General features: G+C 41.7%; 1 protein-coding gene across 2 annotated transcripts in view; it reads right to left on the bottom strand.

The window, feature by feature from the left end:
• PTPRT (protein tyrosine phosphatase receptor type T) overlaps positions 1–16,923 on the bottom strand; it is a 734,569-nt gene that overhangs the window by 124,831 nt on the left and 592,815 nt on the right. For both annotated transcript variants that reach the window (XM_073309805.2, XM_073309804.2), the window contains exons 12-13: positions 14,019–14,292; positions 2,475–2,511 (exon numbers count right to left, since the gene is read on the bottom strand). In XM_073309805.2, coding sequence (XP_073165906.1) covers positions 2,475–2,511; positions 14,019–14,292 — 311 coding nt within the window. The remainder of the gene's footprint in view (positions 1–2,474; positions 2,512–14,018; positions 14,293–16,923) is intronic.

Raw genomic sequence — 16,923 nt, 5'->3', positions numbered from 1 at the left:
GCTTAATTATTTTGACATTCAAGTTTACTGCCCATGTTAATGACAGTTTAAGAGAATATCTGCCAGACTTAAGCACAGTTAATAGTTTTGATTCTAACCTCACTTTCACCAGTGTAAATCAGGAGTAACTGAACTGAAGCCAATGGGATTACTCTGGGGTAAAACATATGTAAGTAAGATCAGGCCCGTAAACTAAAAAGGGAGTCTGTAAAAGGACATTAAAGAGTCCCACATTTATTGTCTCTCACCAGGGCCCAAACAAAGTGTGGTCATTCTATGACACAAGTCAAAAGTGGACTTTCTAATTGCCAATGCTGCCAGACCAGGCAGGAATCTGAAAGTTTTACTCTTTCTGCCTCTGACAGCACTTCTTATAAAGACACTGTAGTCACACATTAGCAGATAGCTTTGCTGATGATGCTCAAGACAAGATGGGATACTTTGGGTAAGATGACGCCATTCTAAGAGCATAATTTTTTGACCATAATCACAATGTAATTATATTTATGGAAATACACCTGGCTATTGCTCTAATAGTAGAGATGTGCAATATGTTTACAGACATGGGGCATGACTCCTTTTTTACACCTGGCTGTACAGTGGCATGGTTCTATTGACTTGTAAAAAGTTACTACCAGGAGGAGAAACAGCCTCATGACATTTGGGTACCTTAAAACAAGAGAGATTCAAAATCACAGACAGGGAATATTTTGCTGTATGCTCAACTCCCCCACATTGAGCATCCCCCTTTTCTCCTGTTATTTGCAGAGGTGCCATTTCTTGACATGAACAAATGTTGTATCATTGGGAATACTAATGATGCTGCAACATAATCCCTGAGTGTTCTAGTCAACATTGTATCTTTGGATATGCCAAAGTAGTATGGCATAAAGTTACCCCTTAGGTATATTTATTCCAGTGCCCTAGCTCATGATCAGACATTCAAACATGTACAGTTGCATTTCATGCCAAAATAAAAAGAAAAAAAAAAAGGAAAGAAATAAGCACATATGGAAAAGTACATGTAACAAAAAAGAAAAAAAAAGAAAAACACCAACCCTCCCCCCAAAAAAACCCAACCCTCAAGATATGACGATACAAGACACTTTCCTGTAAATCAAAAGTAATGCCCACTGAGAGTGAATGAGCATGCGCGCACACGAGTGAGAAAATGAGCAACTGCCTTTTACATTACTTTCATAAATTCCTGCTCTTTTCCATTCATGCTAACCAAGAACAGTGCTGAGGACAGTGATTACCATGAGACAATGACACTTAGAGTCTTAGGCTCTACCCATCCCTATTATATCGATCACTAATGTAGATGATCCGAGAGTTCTCGACCAAAAAGGGTATGAACGCTCAAGAATAAATAAGCTGGTGGTTCTTTTGATAGCCCAAGGGCTAATAAAACACGATCCATTTGGAAAATTATCTCAATGTTAAAATGCTTATTTAAACCTACTGCAAACTATCCAAATCTAATCAGACCATCCTAACCAGGAGAAGTTATAAGAACAGGAATACTTGCTTCCTTGCCAGGTATGTGCTACTCCCTGCTATTGGCTAGACCATAAACACAGTAATTCAGCACTTCCACATCCAGTCCAGAACTAGGAACTACAGAGATGAAAGAATGTAATTATGGCTTTTGAAAATGAAGTTATCTAGACTTTTCTAAACCTCAGAAGACACCCCAGTCACTTTTTGGGCAAAACATACGTGTAGTTTCTTGTTCTATCCAAACTTCTTTCACCTGTCCCTATCTCCCTCTCTCATCCGAACCTCCTTCTACCACCAGAAAGCCAAGAGAATGATCTGAAATGGACGTCTAACTCAAGGTTTAGATAAAGTGACGGGGTAGGGAGGAGGGAGATTTTGAGACACACAGAATGTTTGGAACCCAGAGATAGGAATTAAGACGATGGTTTGATGAGGAAGCTCTACAGAGGAAAGCAACAGGAAGGGGTAGGGGACATTACACAACAGCAGAGCCACAAGCAAAGGAGGGGGAAATGGCTCATCCTCTTTGGGCGTACAATGGTGACACAAGCTGTTTACCACACCAGATATTGGCAGAGAAACCCCCCCCCCAAGTGACTCTGTGGGTACGTCTAACAAACAGGCGCTACATGTGCTAGCTCTGATCAAGTTAGCGCACTAAAAATAGCAGTGTGGTCGCAGCATCACAGGGGCAGCTGGGGCGAACCACCTCAGTACCTACCAATGGACCTTTGCACTCAGGCAGCTAGCCCAAGCCACTGCCTGTGCTGCTGCAGCTAGACTCCTACTTGAGGAGGCTAACTCGATCCGACAGGAGAGTGGGTTTGGAAACTGGCTTTTGGCCTGAGCAATCCACACCTGTTTTAAATGAGGCCCACCGTTTGAGTGATGACAGTAATTAAGTGTTGTCACCATTGTAGCTTTCACCATATCGGCATAAGCGTGCAACCGGGAGGAAGAGTCTCACATACCTTTTGTCGCCAGTCGGACACAGTTGATTTTGGTCTCCTGAAAATAATAAAATACAGGAGATCGTCAGGGTGTTTTGTTATTTGTCCATTTAGAACAAATTTTTAAAATAAAATAATAAAATAAAGTCACTTTTTCCTTACATGTCACCTCTGAAAATTTTGCACCTTCTTCCTTTTCTATTAAACACTTCTTACTAATCAACTTGTAGACAGTTGCTCCACTGTAACTGTTAGTAACTGTTAGGAAGTTACAGGGACAACACATTTGCAATTTTTCTTCTGCTGCATGTGTGAGGGAACATAGCAGGTTGATTGAGTAATGGCATTTATCGGTGTAACAACCTAATTTGACAACAGGCAGAGAAGCCCTACAGTCACACACAAAAACGCATGCAATTATACACCTAATTTTCATGCACCATTGCTACAATTAACCCCACCTGCTGCACTTTGATGTGGCTGCTGGTCCCAAGCCAGGTAAAGTGGGGAGGATGGAGCACAAGGCTAACTATGTAGCCTTATAAAACACAAAAACCCTCTCTCATTTTCATTATAAAAATGGAACCAGGCTACCATTCTGGTAAAAATGGCTGCTCAGCAGAGTACTGCCAACTCCACATGTCACATGAAGGTTCCTAGTAAAAATCAGTCTCTGGAAGCCAAGACCCCAAAAAATTTAATGTCAGGAGCAAGAAAACATTTCAAAGTTGGTACAGGAATGTGAGAACAATGTTTGAAACAGCAAAGATCTTGCAGGTCATAAGGCAGATAGACAACTATGGACTTGAAATCCTGGGGATCAGTGACAGCAGACTGACAGACGAGAATAAGAAGCACTTCAAAGATCTCATTTTATTCAAGTCACAATGACAACACACACTCAAAGGGAGTAATGCTCACCATGACATATTCTGTGGAAAAAACACCTATCAGCTAACCACTATATGCGCCACATTCCAAACCAGAGTCGTAATGATGTGAATCATATGGTGATATGTGCTGACAGAGGAAAAAGGTAGGTTCTATACCTGCCTACAAAGTATGATTGATAGAATACCAAAACAGGATTTACTCCTTGTGATAGGTGATTTTCATGCTAACGTAGAATGCGATAACCACAAAAGGGAAAGAGCAGTGGGGAAGCCCTCGTTAGAGATCATTAACCAAAATGGCAAGAGTCTCATTGAATTGTATTTGGTGTCCGACCTAGCTCTTGCAAGCGCCCTGTTCTCTCATAAAGGCATACATAAAGAAACATGGAATTCACCAGATAGCAAAACAAAAAACCGACTGATCACATCCGCATCAGCTCAAGAGACAGGTCATCTGTCCAAGAGGCAAAGGCTTATCGAGAAGCAGATGTCAGCAGCGACTAGAATCTTTGCATTGCGAAAATGAAATTCAAAGGGAGACAGATCAACTTTAAACAGAAAGCAGCCAAGAAAATCAACAGCACAGAGCTGAAAACAAAAGAGTACCGTGAGAAATTCCACCTTGAACTAAGGACAGAGCTGAGGTACTGCCAGAGGCAGAAGAACGTGTGACACTGACTGGACCTGAAGAAAAATGGGCAGTGCTCAGAGACAATGAGATTCAAGCTGCAGCAGTCATAGTTGGATATTAACGTAAACAGAGCAAGAATTAGATAAGCCAAGAGATTTGGTGTCTTATTGAGAAAAGACAAGCGTTGAACGGAAAACTCCTGAATGCTAAGACCAATGAAATTTTGAAAAATGCAAAGGAAGAGTACAAGAAAGCAGACAAAGCCATGAAAAGCAAGGAAAGATATACAGAAATATGTTGAAGACTCAGCAGCTGAAGCTGCTGCTATGATAGGAAATCACAGAGCTATTTACCATGTGACTAAAATCCCATGTGGAAACTTCAAAACAGGAAATGGGTCAATAAAAAGTAAAGATGGAAAAATGCTTACAACTGAGGTAGAACAGAACAACAGATGGGCAGAGCATTTGAAAGAAGTCCTCAACAGACCCAGCCCTACCTCAGCACCAGAGTTTGATGAAATACGCGAACCTGACCAACTTGATATCAACATCGCTCGAACAGAGATGTCAGAAGTACAGGCTGCAGTCAAGAAGCTGAAAAAAACAAAATGGCAAGAGATGATCAAATCAGAGCAGAAATGCTAAAAGCTCTTGACACTACCATCCTAATGAAACTGGCAGAGCTGTTCAATGAAGTCTGGGAAAGAGAGAACCCATTGTAACCCCTGGACACCTATGTCAGAATACCCCAAAAGGGTGATCTTACTAACTGCAGCAACTGGAGAGGTGTCACACTATTTTTGGTTGCAGTGAAAGTCACCTGCAGTGTGATACTACACAGGATGAGAGAGGCAGGGGATGCAACGCCCAGGGAAAAACAGGCAGGATTCAGGCCCAAGAGATCCTGCGTAGATCAGATATTCACACAAGGATCATCATAGAAGAATGTGTAGCATGCCAGGCTTCCCTTATTATCCATTTCATGGATTTTCAAAACCCATTTGACAGCCTGCATAAGCATACATTGTGGAATACTCCATCTCATGGAATTCCAGCTGAAGTCTTCATCATCAAGCCTATATACAGCAATGTAATGTGAGCTGTAAGAGTGAACAAGACATTGAAGTGATTCAGTGTGAACACAGGAATGAATCAAGGCTGCATTCTATCTCTACAGTTGTTTGACACTGCCATCGACCGGATAATGAAGAAGTGTATTAGCAACACAAATACTGGCACAGTATGGGTAGCTGGCAAATGCATAGAAGACCTAGTCTTTGCTATGATATCGTGCTGTTGAGCAAAAAACTACAAACAAAACAGACACCTTGGCAAAAACAGCTGGCCAAAAAGAGCCCCAAATCAGTTATGCCAAAACAAACATCCCTGAAACCTATACGTCAAGGATAGCGTGATACTAGAAGGTAAAGATATCAAAAAAGTAGAACTGTTCATTTACCTGGGTAGCACCATATTAGTCAACAGAGACCTCAAGGATAGGAAAGGCATCCTAGCATTCACTAAACTCAATCATGGAAATCAAAGATATACAGTAACAAAACAAAATGGAGAATTTTCAACTCCAATGTAACCTCAGTGGTAGCATGTGGCCGCAAGAACTGGAGAGTTATTTAAACATTAGATAGAAAACTAGATGCCTTTGAAAATAAATGCCTATGAAAGATTCTGGGCATTGGACAGAGACTTCATCACCAAAAAAAGAGATCTGAAAAAACACCAACCAGCAGCTTGTTTCCACTAGACTCAGAAGGAAGTGCTTGACGTATGAGACATGGGCTCTGGATGCCAACACACAGATTCACTCTCACATGTAGCTGTCAAGTGAAAACCAACAGGAGTGAGGAAATGAGGGAGCCCAAGGAAAACCTGAAGAACCTTTGGAAGGGAGGGTGGAACAGCCAAACTCAACACCACAGAGCAGATGGAAGAAGCAGGTAATGAAATGATAGTGCTAATGCATCAACATTGGCATGAAAAAGATGTAATAATAATAATTGCTACAATTCCCGCAAATTGGGCATTTACATACACACATGGCTACAGAGACACCTAACTAGCTAGTTGCACATGCAAATATCCGATGTGTGTGTGAAACAAATGGCATGCTAAATGATCAGCTCTACTAACCAGGTTGACCCACAATCCAAACCATCCAAGGTCACTCAGTACAGAGCTGGGATAACACCCACACCTTTTATCTGATTCTTCTTGGATTCTAAAGGTTGGTTGGTGGGGGGATAGGGGAGGGGGAGTCCAGATCTGAACTAACCCTAGTTCTGTGTTTGTTTTTTCTAAAACCCAAACCAAGCCACCTTTTTAACCCATGTCCACTGAAAACATACCATCACCAGCATTCCAAATACCTCACTCTACGCTACAGTCATTACTGGCAGATTATGCTTGTACCCACGACTGCCTTTCATATCTTAACATGTTGCTCTGGTCAGAAGAGTGATTTTGTGAGGCAGTAATCTGCTGCCGGGTTTTCTTAGCACCTATGTCTTTAAACAATCTTGTGCATGTCTCAAGTGTAATGAATATTGCATAAATTATCGTATGCAACAATGCTGCATTAATATGTATGCCATGTGTGTTCTGGAAGTGCCGGTATGTATCTTGCTCCTTCCTACAGCAACAATACATACATTTGCAAAGAGTAACTTTGTTCAAATGGAACTTTCTTACAGAAAAGCATGGGATAGACCATCCTTGGCCCTAGCATAGGTGCATGGCCTTAGAGTGGAAAGGGGGCAAAAGTGCCTTTGCCTCCGTACATACTTTGCACAAAGACAAGGGACAACCACAGTTCTTGTGCTCTGCAAAGAGCAAGGAAGGTGATGATTCTCTCGTAGCCATAGCACCTCCCCATGAAACAGCCTTGTGGGGTGGTGCAGCTTGTTGACCTGCGCGGGAAACACCTGTGCTTTCTGAGGGATAACCCCGACCAAAACTCCCATTGTGGATACACACTGCACCTATCCCTACCTCCACCCCGCCATGCAAGCTTGTGCCCTAGTTTATCCCTGAGTCATATCTGCTTGGTTCACTGACCCCACAAAAAACAGTACAACTGTCAGCACTGCAGAACCAATATAGCTGCAGAAAGGAGCCTGGTATTCATTTATGCCTCATTCATCATCACCTAGAATGACAAACTACTGAGCAATTCCAGAATCTTTATGGTCAGCAATGAAATATGAAGTAGAATGAACACAGCTTTATTTTCAGAGACTAGCCTCAGCCTGCAACAATGGGCACAATAAAAAATGAAATCTTGTTGTGACTTATAAGTTGAGCAAATGGGACTGGAAAAGTCATTGACGGAGGGTAGACATGGATATCAAAGTAGCAGTGTGGCAGTCCACAATTAGCAAGACACTTTAATATACAAAGTCCCAAATTTGGTCTTGGAAAATGTTTTCGTATGTTTCTGTAGCTCCTTGTTTGCTATCAAGTACAACAGCCAGCTGGAAAAATTAATCAATGTTAAGAAAAAGAATAGGTGAGAAACCAAAAAGGAAAACTTGTTAATGATGCCGAAACTGATTTCATCTGAGCATGTGCATATCCCTTGCACAGCGTAATTTAAGAAGACAGGATACAGTGTATTCTGTTTGCATTTACATCTGCTAATTGCTATATTTAACACAGACAAATTGCACTTATTAAAAGACAACGCTTTGGTAGTGCCAAAAGCAAGGGCAATCACTACAGAAATAAGACATCTGGACTTCGGAACTACACTCCAAAATACTTCATTCAAGGAACCAAGTGCATCTGCAGCCAGGGAGGACAACCCACAGACAGTCTCAGGGATTTAATGGTCGAAGTGGAAGGTCTGGTCGTATTCCTGATTAGGACAGGTCAAAAAATTTCCATCCAGGTTGCTTTCTGACAGAAAATTGGATTTTCAAGAAAACTATTTCTTTCTGAAAAGTGTCTGTTACCCATCAAGAATTGAGAGTTTGTCAAAAACTTTCCTGCCAAAACCCCCAAAATGTTTTTTCCAACAAAAAGTTATTTTTTCCTTGTTTAATAAAAGAAATTCTGATCAGCTCTATAACTTAGTCAGCCAAATTATGTATGTGACCACAGATAGTTCTAGAACTCTGCCCCTCAGTTTACACACCAGTAAAATGGGAATAGATAGAGGTAAACCCCAGTTATCCAGAAAGCCCAGGGGACATACGCATGCACACACACACAAAATCACAAAATAGAAACATCAGAAAAAATTTAAGCATTTCAGAAAAATGACAACCATCTTCTAAAATTTCAGTTTTCTGAATTCTGGATACAATTCTTTGAGCTGCTGAGATAACTGGAGTTAAGTTCTACTTTCCAGACTCACAGAAGTGCTGTGAAACTTAATCAATGCTTGTAAAGATCTTAGTGATCTCCACATGCAAGACCCTATATATTATATGTAGAGTACAGTTTTATTATTTTAAATGTGAAAAGATTATGATTGGAAAATTACTCATAAACTCAGGAGGTGCCAAAACTGAGGTTCCAACAGCAGGATTAATTTGGCTGTTTATTTTACTTTAGACATTTTATAATGCAAGCAGTGATGTATTAAGGTACACATATTTTAACCAGAAAACCAAGAAGAAGAAAATACTATAGCACATATGTGCAACTGGATTAAGTTTACATTGTTCTGAACTTCTTGGCTTTATCATTTTCTTTTTCTGTCTCTCCTCCCCCCACCCCCCCTTTAAAGATAAAGAGAATTGGCTTGGCTTAATACTATGCACTTTTAAATGATTCCATTTAGGTTTTCAAGTTCACGCCTCACTGAAGTGCACTGGGTGATGAAGAGGCAAGTTCTGCCTCCGTTGGCTGCTCCTGTTTGGATGGGGACAATTCTGCAGAAAAGGGCACCAGGACACAACATATATATTTAATTTGGCAGTTTTATCTGCAACAGTAAGAGACAAAAACTTATTTAAAAAGGAAAAACTAACACCTGAGAATTGACAGACTACAGATGCAGTAAAAAATAAGGAGACCTCTTCAAACAGCTTTGACTAGGGTACCCCCCCCCCCCGACAACCTCATATTTTCCATCCTTTTAATATTATGAGTTTTTGCTCTGGATCTATAAGGCATTTACCATCTCTCTCATGTAGAATGCCCTATCAGCAGCCTGAGAGCAGCTGCCCTTGGGCCTGTCAAGTAAGGTAGAGGGGGAAATGGGTGGAGCTTCCTTAGACTACTAAAACACTAGTAGGTACAAACTGAGCAGGTTGAGAATTGACTTTCAAATCCTTACAGTTTATGCCCTGATCTTGGAAGGATTTACACATGTACTTAACTTTAACCTGTAATTGAAGCCAACTGAACCACTTGTGTGTAAAATTAACCATGTGCACAAGTCTTTGGAAGGTCAGAGCATTGATTTTTAATTCCCCTCACCAACCCAGGCAAAGTTCTAGTCCTCAAGGAGGATTAGGTCCACCCCAGATTGCAGCTTTCTAACTTCAGCTATTTTGGTGTAACATAAATAAAAGAGTACTTGGAATTTTATTTTACTAGTGTTATTTACAATTGGAAAAATGTATTTTCTCCCACTCTCCCATAACTCGAACACAGATTAAGGCATCTTGCTCAACCTAAATAAATAAATAAAAAAATCCTCAGGCAAAAAGCTACCAAGGAAAGATTCAGCCTCAAATGTTTCAGAACGTTATCCATGTGTGAAAACAAGGGACTACCAAGGCTGCAAAACAGTCTCTGTACTGCAGGGCTGACCAGCACTCACCCTAATATTCCAGGGCAAGGTTGGCACAACGTTTGCAAGCAGCAAACATGGTTAGACACAAATATGTACTGAAAATCCCACAGGCATATGTTGGAGTAGGGTCGTGTCATTTTTCACACAACTATTCCAAGTTGTGAAAAGCCTTTTATACAGTAATATTGCCAACGGAATTATTTATTTACGGCATGTAGAGCTTTTTAAAGTTGAAATTAACCCCTGAGAAGAGGAGTCACTTCAGGCCTAGATACCACTTCAGTTCTCAAAATCGGACTTAAGTAGTTCATTAGTCTTTTATGGATTTACTCTCACATTAAGCGCTGGCAGCTCTGCCTGCACCCCCAAAATCTTCCAAGAGGAGTAAAAAACATGTTATACTGTGATCAGAACTGTCAGTAGCTGGAAATCCAGCATTAAGAATTGCATGAACATGCATGTAGTACAAATCATTAGAGGCAAAAAAAAAAATCAATAAGAAACTCTGCGGAGTCCATCATTCCTTCAAAAATAATATTCCCATTGATTGCTGAGGTGCTACTTTTCACACTCATGACCTAAAAACATCACTCACTTGTTGGACCACCAGGTTGCAGTAACAAGCCAACATTGTCTCCTGTATTATCTGTGATTGAGTTATGAAGCCTCCTATTCACAGGAAGAATGGCCCAGAATATTGAACTCTATGTAAAACCAGCGACTGCATGAAATCATTCTAAGACGACCTAGTTTCTATGCTGGATAAAAACTTGTCAGGCAGGATTGATTGCAACCAGGAAAGTCTCCACCTTTGGATGCTGGAGACAGTCAGCAACAACTCCAACAAAGCAGTTCCCTTCTGTGAAAGAGTTAGTGGGGAGACAGACCAGAGTCACAATAGCACAATATTGCCCACTTGCACTGGCCTCGCCTTTTGACAGAGGTAACACTGAAAGGTCCTGTGTCTTCTCAAGGGTGAGAACAGATGATCTGGCTAGATAAAGAACGGCTTCATGTGGCAAATTCCCTCATCCTTCATAGAGAAAAAGGAACATGCTTCGAAGCCAGTGGCACAATGTTACGCAGTATGTAACAATTAACTACCTGAATGACACACTGACGCCAGAGGTGAAAATAAAACTCTGATCTTCAGAGGAAGGCTCTACACGATGTGTTAAAGAAGCCGCTCTGCTTGATCCAACCACGTGAGTTTCCTTTTTATTGCCCACAGCTCCTTGTGTCATATCATGTATGCTACCATTTCCGTGGAACAAACAGTCGTTAATTGAACTTCTCGCGCTCACACTCCCATAAACACAAAAGCCTAGCTTGTTTTTTTTTTTTTAAACTTAAAGCTCTTCAACACATTTCAGTTCAACATCTTGCTTTTGACAATCACTTAGAGGGAAATTCACACAGTTTGGAAGCAGGTGTTTGGTACAACAAAGCCAAAGTCTATTCTGTTTCACACGTGTTCTATTGACACCCTTGTCTGGTAGCAGCATCACATAGACCAAATCTCCTGTGACAGTCCAGAGAAAGGAATTCAATGAACAACGGCGATCTTATTCAAACTCTATAAAAACAAATACAGCATTACACAACAGAAGGCAGGAAAACTCATGATCTGATTTTGCTGCAATCTGCCACACTTGTTTTGTATCCAGCTGTTAATTATGTTCTTTTCAACATAACAATCATGGCTAATAGTAACAGAGCAGACAAGAACTTTGACTGAGCACAGCTCGCCACGTAGTGAGAAGCTGAAACAATGCCATTCTATTGCCACCCCCCTGTGCTAAAGCTGCTTTTTGACTATTCAGAAAGTTTCTTCAAATTAAACTCCTACTGAGTTTCCAGAGGGAGATGGTATGGTTCAGTAAGCAAAGGTGATTTCTCATTCAAGGTTCCAGGTACGGAAAGATGTTTTGTCATTTCAAAATTGTGAGTGATTATTGGGGTTATAGAACACCTTGGTTTAACATGAGTGGCAAATACCCCACTGGGAGGTTTACACATCCAGGTGTGACATATGGCCAAATTTTTGCCCTGCCTTAAATGGGACATTTTTGTTATTGCATCTGAAATTTTGCAAGCCTAAATAACTGAGGCTGTAATTTTTCACCCACAATTATTTGCAGGCTCTGTTAACATCTTAGTCAAAGAACTGCTTGATTTGTGGATGCATTTGGGTACTAAAAACTGTAAACAACAAATCATGCCTGCAAACAGTTCAGGGAACAACAGTGAACCTGTAATTACTGGTGTTTGAAAAATGGTGTCTGCAAAACACAGGCCAAATGTTTGAAAAACTGGCCCAAATTACTTTGTCCTGAAACAAGGAAGAATATGCATATTCACCTGAAAATCCAAATTCTGCTTTTGGAGCTGCACACAGCAGAGCGCAGCCTATTACACTTTATACTTATTGGGCACTTTTTTCTACGCTCAGCCCTTAAGTTGCACCCTGAAAACACACACACACCTGCTGTGCCAATAAAATGTATGCATGCAAGAGGCAACTAACTGCATGCTCCAAGGGGAATTTGTATCAAAATTACTTGTTGTGCATGCAAATGTATTTTACACATGCAGAATGGTCCTACATGTATTTGAAGAAAGACCTTTTGAATATTTGGACCTAAAAGTCCAGATTCATTAAGTGAGTAAGTACCACCTGCAGCCCATATATTTCTGCCTGTAACTAAAAGGTGCAGAATAATACTGGTGACACAGTGACATGCATTAATACTGTACAGTCAAGTCAGACCCCTCATGTCCCTGCACTAGCTTGTAAACTCAGAGTACACGGACCATATGAAGCCTTCCAGCTGCAGCGTTTCAGAAAAAAACACAAACCATACACTGCTGTATTAATCCAGCACGCCAGGTGAAGCCTACATTTACATTCATATTATCTATTTATGGCGTATTAGTTTGTACTTGAGCAAATAAAGCTTTTCCTTCCCTGGGGACCCATTCACAAGCAATCAACTATCATGCAAGGTGTAACTAACTAGACACAGACAAACATGTACATATATTTTACTCTTTTCTTTATAAAGGCAAATCTAATGCTGAATTACATGAATAATGCTGGAAGGTGAAGATATCAGCTGGTGAGAAAGCCAAGGTGAGGAAACATCACATTAAAGAATTTTGCTGCTCATAAGTGATGCTGCAGATACCTTGCAACAGGAATGGTGATAAATGCTGGCAGTAAAACTGGAACGTTATAAATGCTCATTAGCCTTGCTAGTCTATTAAATCAAGCCCAACACTTTGTGTGACTGTGGGTGTGTTTTCCATGTCATGGGGCAGACACTGTATGGATACTTAAAGTGGCGCCTAACGCCTAAGTAGGTAGTTTACCTTTGCAATACGATTTGGGATACAGTATTGTCTTGCTCTTTCATAGGAAAAACTTGCATGAATTTATTAATGGAAAAGAGGACTGAACAGAGAGCACTGGTAAAAGTACTAAGAATACATTGGACAATGGCTGAATGCAGTAAAAATGCTAATAAGCTGGAAGATAAACTAGATGGCCTTTTCCATCTCGTGTTCCTATGATATGAATAATATTTCAGCATGGCAAGGGTAGTACTTGGCAGCTGGAAATAGCAAGGAATGTTTTGTACCTGTGTTGTCTCCATTCTCAACCTCTTTCCCCAACACAGGATAAATAGTTCTAGCCATATAGGATGGGCTTTTCAAAAGGCTGCAGGGGAGTAAGACACACATTTCCCATTGAAAGAGAGAGGCACCTCTTAAATTTCGCTTCAGCTGAAAATCCCAGCTGTAACTGCTGAACTAGGATATAGCCAGATTCAAGACTAGAGGCTAATCCTCCTTCATCGCTTTTTGCATTTCTCTTGTTTCATAATTTCTCCCCCAGTAATGACAAATTTGGAAGTGAAGATTATCTGGAAGTAGTAGGTCTGTCCTATAAGCCCCTTCCCTGGAGTTAGTGCAACTAAAAGGAAAAGAATGAATCAGGGAAAGGAGCAAATTGCAGTAAAATATAACCAGCCCCCTTTGTTCGGGGTATTTCAGTAAAACACATCTCTGGTAACGCCAGACGCACCATGTACAACATAATGTTCTCCTGCAGTTTTCAAAGGAACAATGCACCAGAGGCCAAAGCAGAGGACTAGTAGTGAACTGTTTAATTTTCCTCAGGCTTTCTAAGAAAAAAAAAGTGTGCATTTTTAGGAGGTGGAGGGATGGAGGTGGCCATATGTGCACAAATCCAGTCTCAGTTCTTACTGCACTTACTCCGTTCGCTTTGCTGAGAGCCTGGAAGTAGATGCTGTAGCTTTTCAGTGGTGAGAGTGGAGCATTCCAATAGCCATTGTAGGTCTTGTTGTCGCCCACCGTAAAGGGCTGCGTGACGGGCAGATTGACGGGCTTCAGCTCGGCCGCAAAGTAATGGGGTGAGTCAAGGCTGGAAGCATTTTTGTAGCTCACTGGAACAGAGAAGCACTCAATGATGTCTGCAGCCCTCCGTGCTTTCTGCAGCCTCTCTTCCTTGACAACAAGCTGATAGACACTAGGAGGGAGACGAAGGTGGAGAGGGAGAAAGAGAGAGATAAGACAAGGTTAGAATAACAAGAAGCTCACCAACAAGGAAAGAAAAAAGGCAAAGCTAAAGAAATAGTGAGACAGGAAAATTTAGCACTGAAAACAAATACCATTCACTGGGGCCCCCTTCACAGTTATGCAGTATATAGGCCCTTCTCCTCACTAATGGCTGCATTCCACTGGTGCTCTGTGGACCAGATTCTGATCATTTAGTCCGCAGTAATTCCACTGAATTTAGTGGATTTACTCCAGATATGTCCTGGTGAAAATGAGAACAGATTTCAGTTTTACGTATGCTGTTCGTAAAGCACTCTGGGATTCTTTTAGGACAAAAAGTGTCACAAATGTGTAACATTATCTCACGAAATGTTACATGTATATGGCGAAATTACTATGAACAATGAATTGCAGTAATTACAGAAACAGGCTCCAGTAACGAAGGTAGAGAGATGCATTAAGGGAATTCACAAGATAGAATTGTACTGTAAGGAGGTACCCATGGCTTTCATCCCACCATGCACCAAATGAAATGGTGGTTGAAAGTGGTGATGATGAATGTCTTTTGAAACAATTTATGCTAAGGCTGTATGAACTAGTTTGAATAAAATAACAGATTCATAGTTTGGCATAATATTTACTTGTGCGTATTATATACTTGCTGCTACCTCTGCTCTTTCGGGTTCTCTCCTGGAGCAGAACTACTGAAACAATAGGAGAAAGGCTCTCACATTAATTCCTCCATGGAGAGTCTCGTCCTAACCACCCCTATAGCTAAAATTGGCATCCGCATTGAAGCACGTGGGTTTCTGTCCCTTCCAACACTTCGTTTGAAAATTAAAGCAATTCTGGATATTCTTTCTATCTGTATAAAAGTTTAATCCCAATTTGTATCCCATTAAGCTCTTGATCTCAGTGATACCTTGTAGCAATTCCTGATGCTTCTAGCACAATTTTGTAAACCCAAGTAGGGTTGCACAGCATCCAGATACGCTTGGCTTTGTTTTCTGTCACAGACAGTTAACAAAGTCTTAAGTTCAGCACTGCTACAATTGTGACAGGCATCCTGACTGCTTAACACTACTCACCCATTTGACAAAGAAAGAGATACCAGTGCAGTCATTTCACTTTTTTTCAGGGTATTCACATATGCTGTCCTCACCTGTCTACATGAGGCTAGTTCTTTGTCTAGTTAGGAGAGATCAATGCAGAGATTGGAAACAGCCAAGAGTGCATCGTTCTAGTGGCTTTCAGAGGCTTATTGTCGCAGAAAGATTGGTCTGAAAAACTTTTAACACACCAACATCTCATCAGCACTTCCACAGGACACATGGGCGGGCAACTAAAGCAGGCCAGAGAGACCAAACAGTTAACCTGCACATTTGGATTAATCACCAGCTAATTTCTGGGGCTATCTAGCACACTCCCACGGGAAAGAAAGCAGTCAGACAAATGCTGACAAGCTATGGAAAAGGCTCAGAATGATGGACTTTGTAGGAGATGATCACAGACAATATGAATGATACATGTATATAGCACTGCAGTTATCAGTGTGAATGCTGTGGTACACCAACCCAGTGTTCAGTAGCACTCCAGGTGCACAACAACTCAGAGGCAACGTGTGTGTGGGGGGGGGGGGGGGGGAAGGGGTCACAAAGGGTCAGCTTTGCTGCTTGACTTGTACTGAGCCTGTTCAAACAACTGAGCATGCTCAGTAACATCTGCTGAAGCCGCTGCCCTCACTCTGCCTCCCTCCCCCAGTATTGGCAGGTGCTGTCATCTCTGCTCAGAGCCACATGCCAGACATACTCCAAGAACCCATCAACACACTCCCATTCTGAATGAGCAATACAGGATAATTCCCCTACAAAGAGCAGAAATAAAGGGTGACACATAAAGTATGCACAATAGCTTGAACATTTACAGTAAGAGATCGACTCAATAGTTCCTAACCAGACCATGGTGGCAGAGTCCAGTAGTGGGATATAAAGGTACCTGTGTGCTACGGGGCTCCACGGGTTAGTGTCTTAAACTCCCTTCAGTCCACCCCATCCTGGAGGCAAAGCCTGTCCTAGCCTGCAGACCAAACTTCTGTCCCAGCCACCCCCTATTTATTTTATCCAAGACCATGGTGGAGCTCCTCTGCGTTGTCCTTATGCCCCGTGCCATTGTCCTGTGCCTCATGCCGGCTGATCCCCTGTCAGAAGCAGGCTCCTGCCTTGCCTCGCTATCAGACTGTGTGTTGCCTGGTCTTCCTTCCACAGCCAGCTCCCAGCCTGCTGCTCCTGCTCATACATAGCCTCTGGCTTTCCACAGAGCTCGATTCCCTCTAGCCTCTGAGAATGCATCTACACAGCCCATGGCAGCAAGCCTCTTAGCCCATCTCGAGACACCCAGGCCGGCAGGGCTTGTGCTACCTATCTAAAAATAGTTGTGTAGAAAATGTTTTGAAGTAGCGGCTCAGGCTCTGAAGCCAACCCCCCACCCTAGACTTCAGGGCCTGAGCTGCCACTTCAAAGAGCTGTCTACACAGCTATTTCTAGAGCACTAGCTAGCTCTATCTACTGGCTCAGTCCTCTCCCTACCTTTTGGAGTGAGTGGA

Source organism: Lepidochelys kempii, chromosome 13, assembly GCF_965140285.1.
Source record: "Lepidochelys kempii isolate rLepKem1 chromosome 13, rLepKem1.hap1, whole genome shotgun sequence".
NCBI classification, from domain to species: domain Eukaryota; kingdom Metazoa; phylum Chordata; order Testudines; family Cheloniidae; genus Lepidochelys; species Lepidochelys kempii.
This window is presented reverse-complemented; position numbering and strand designations above follow the sequence as displayed.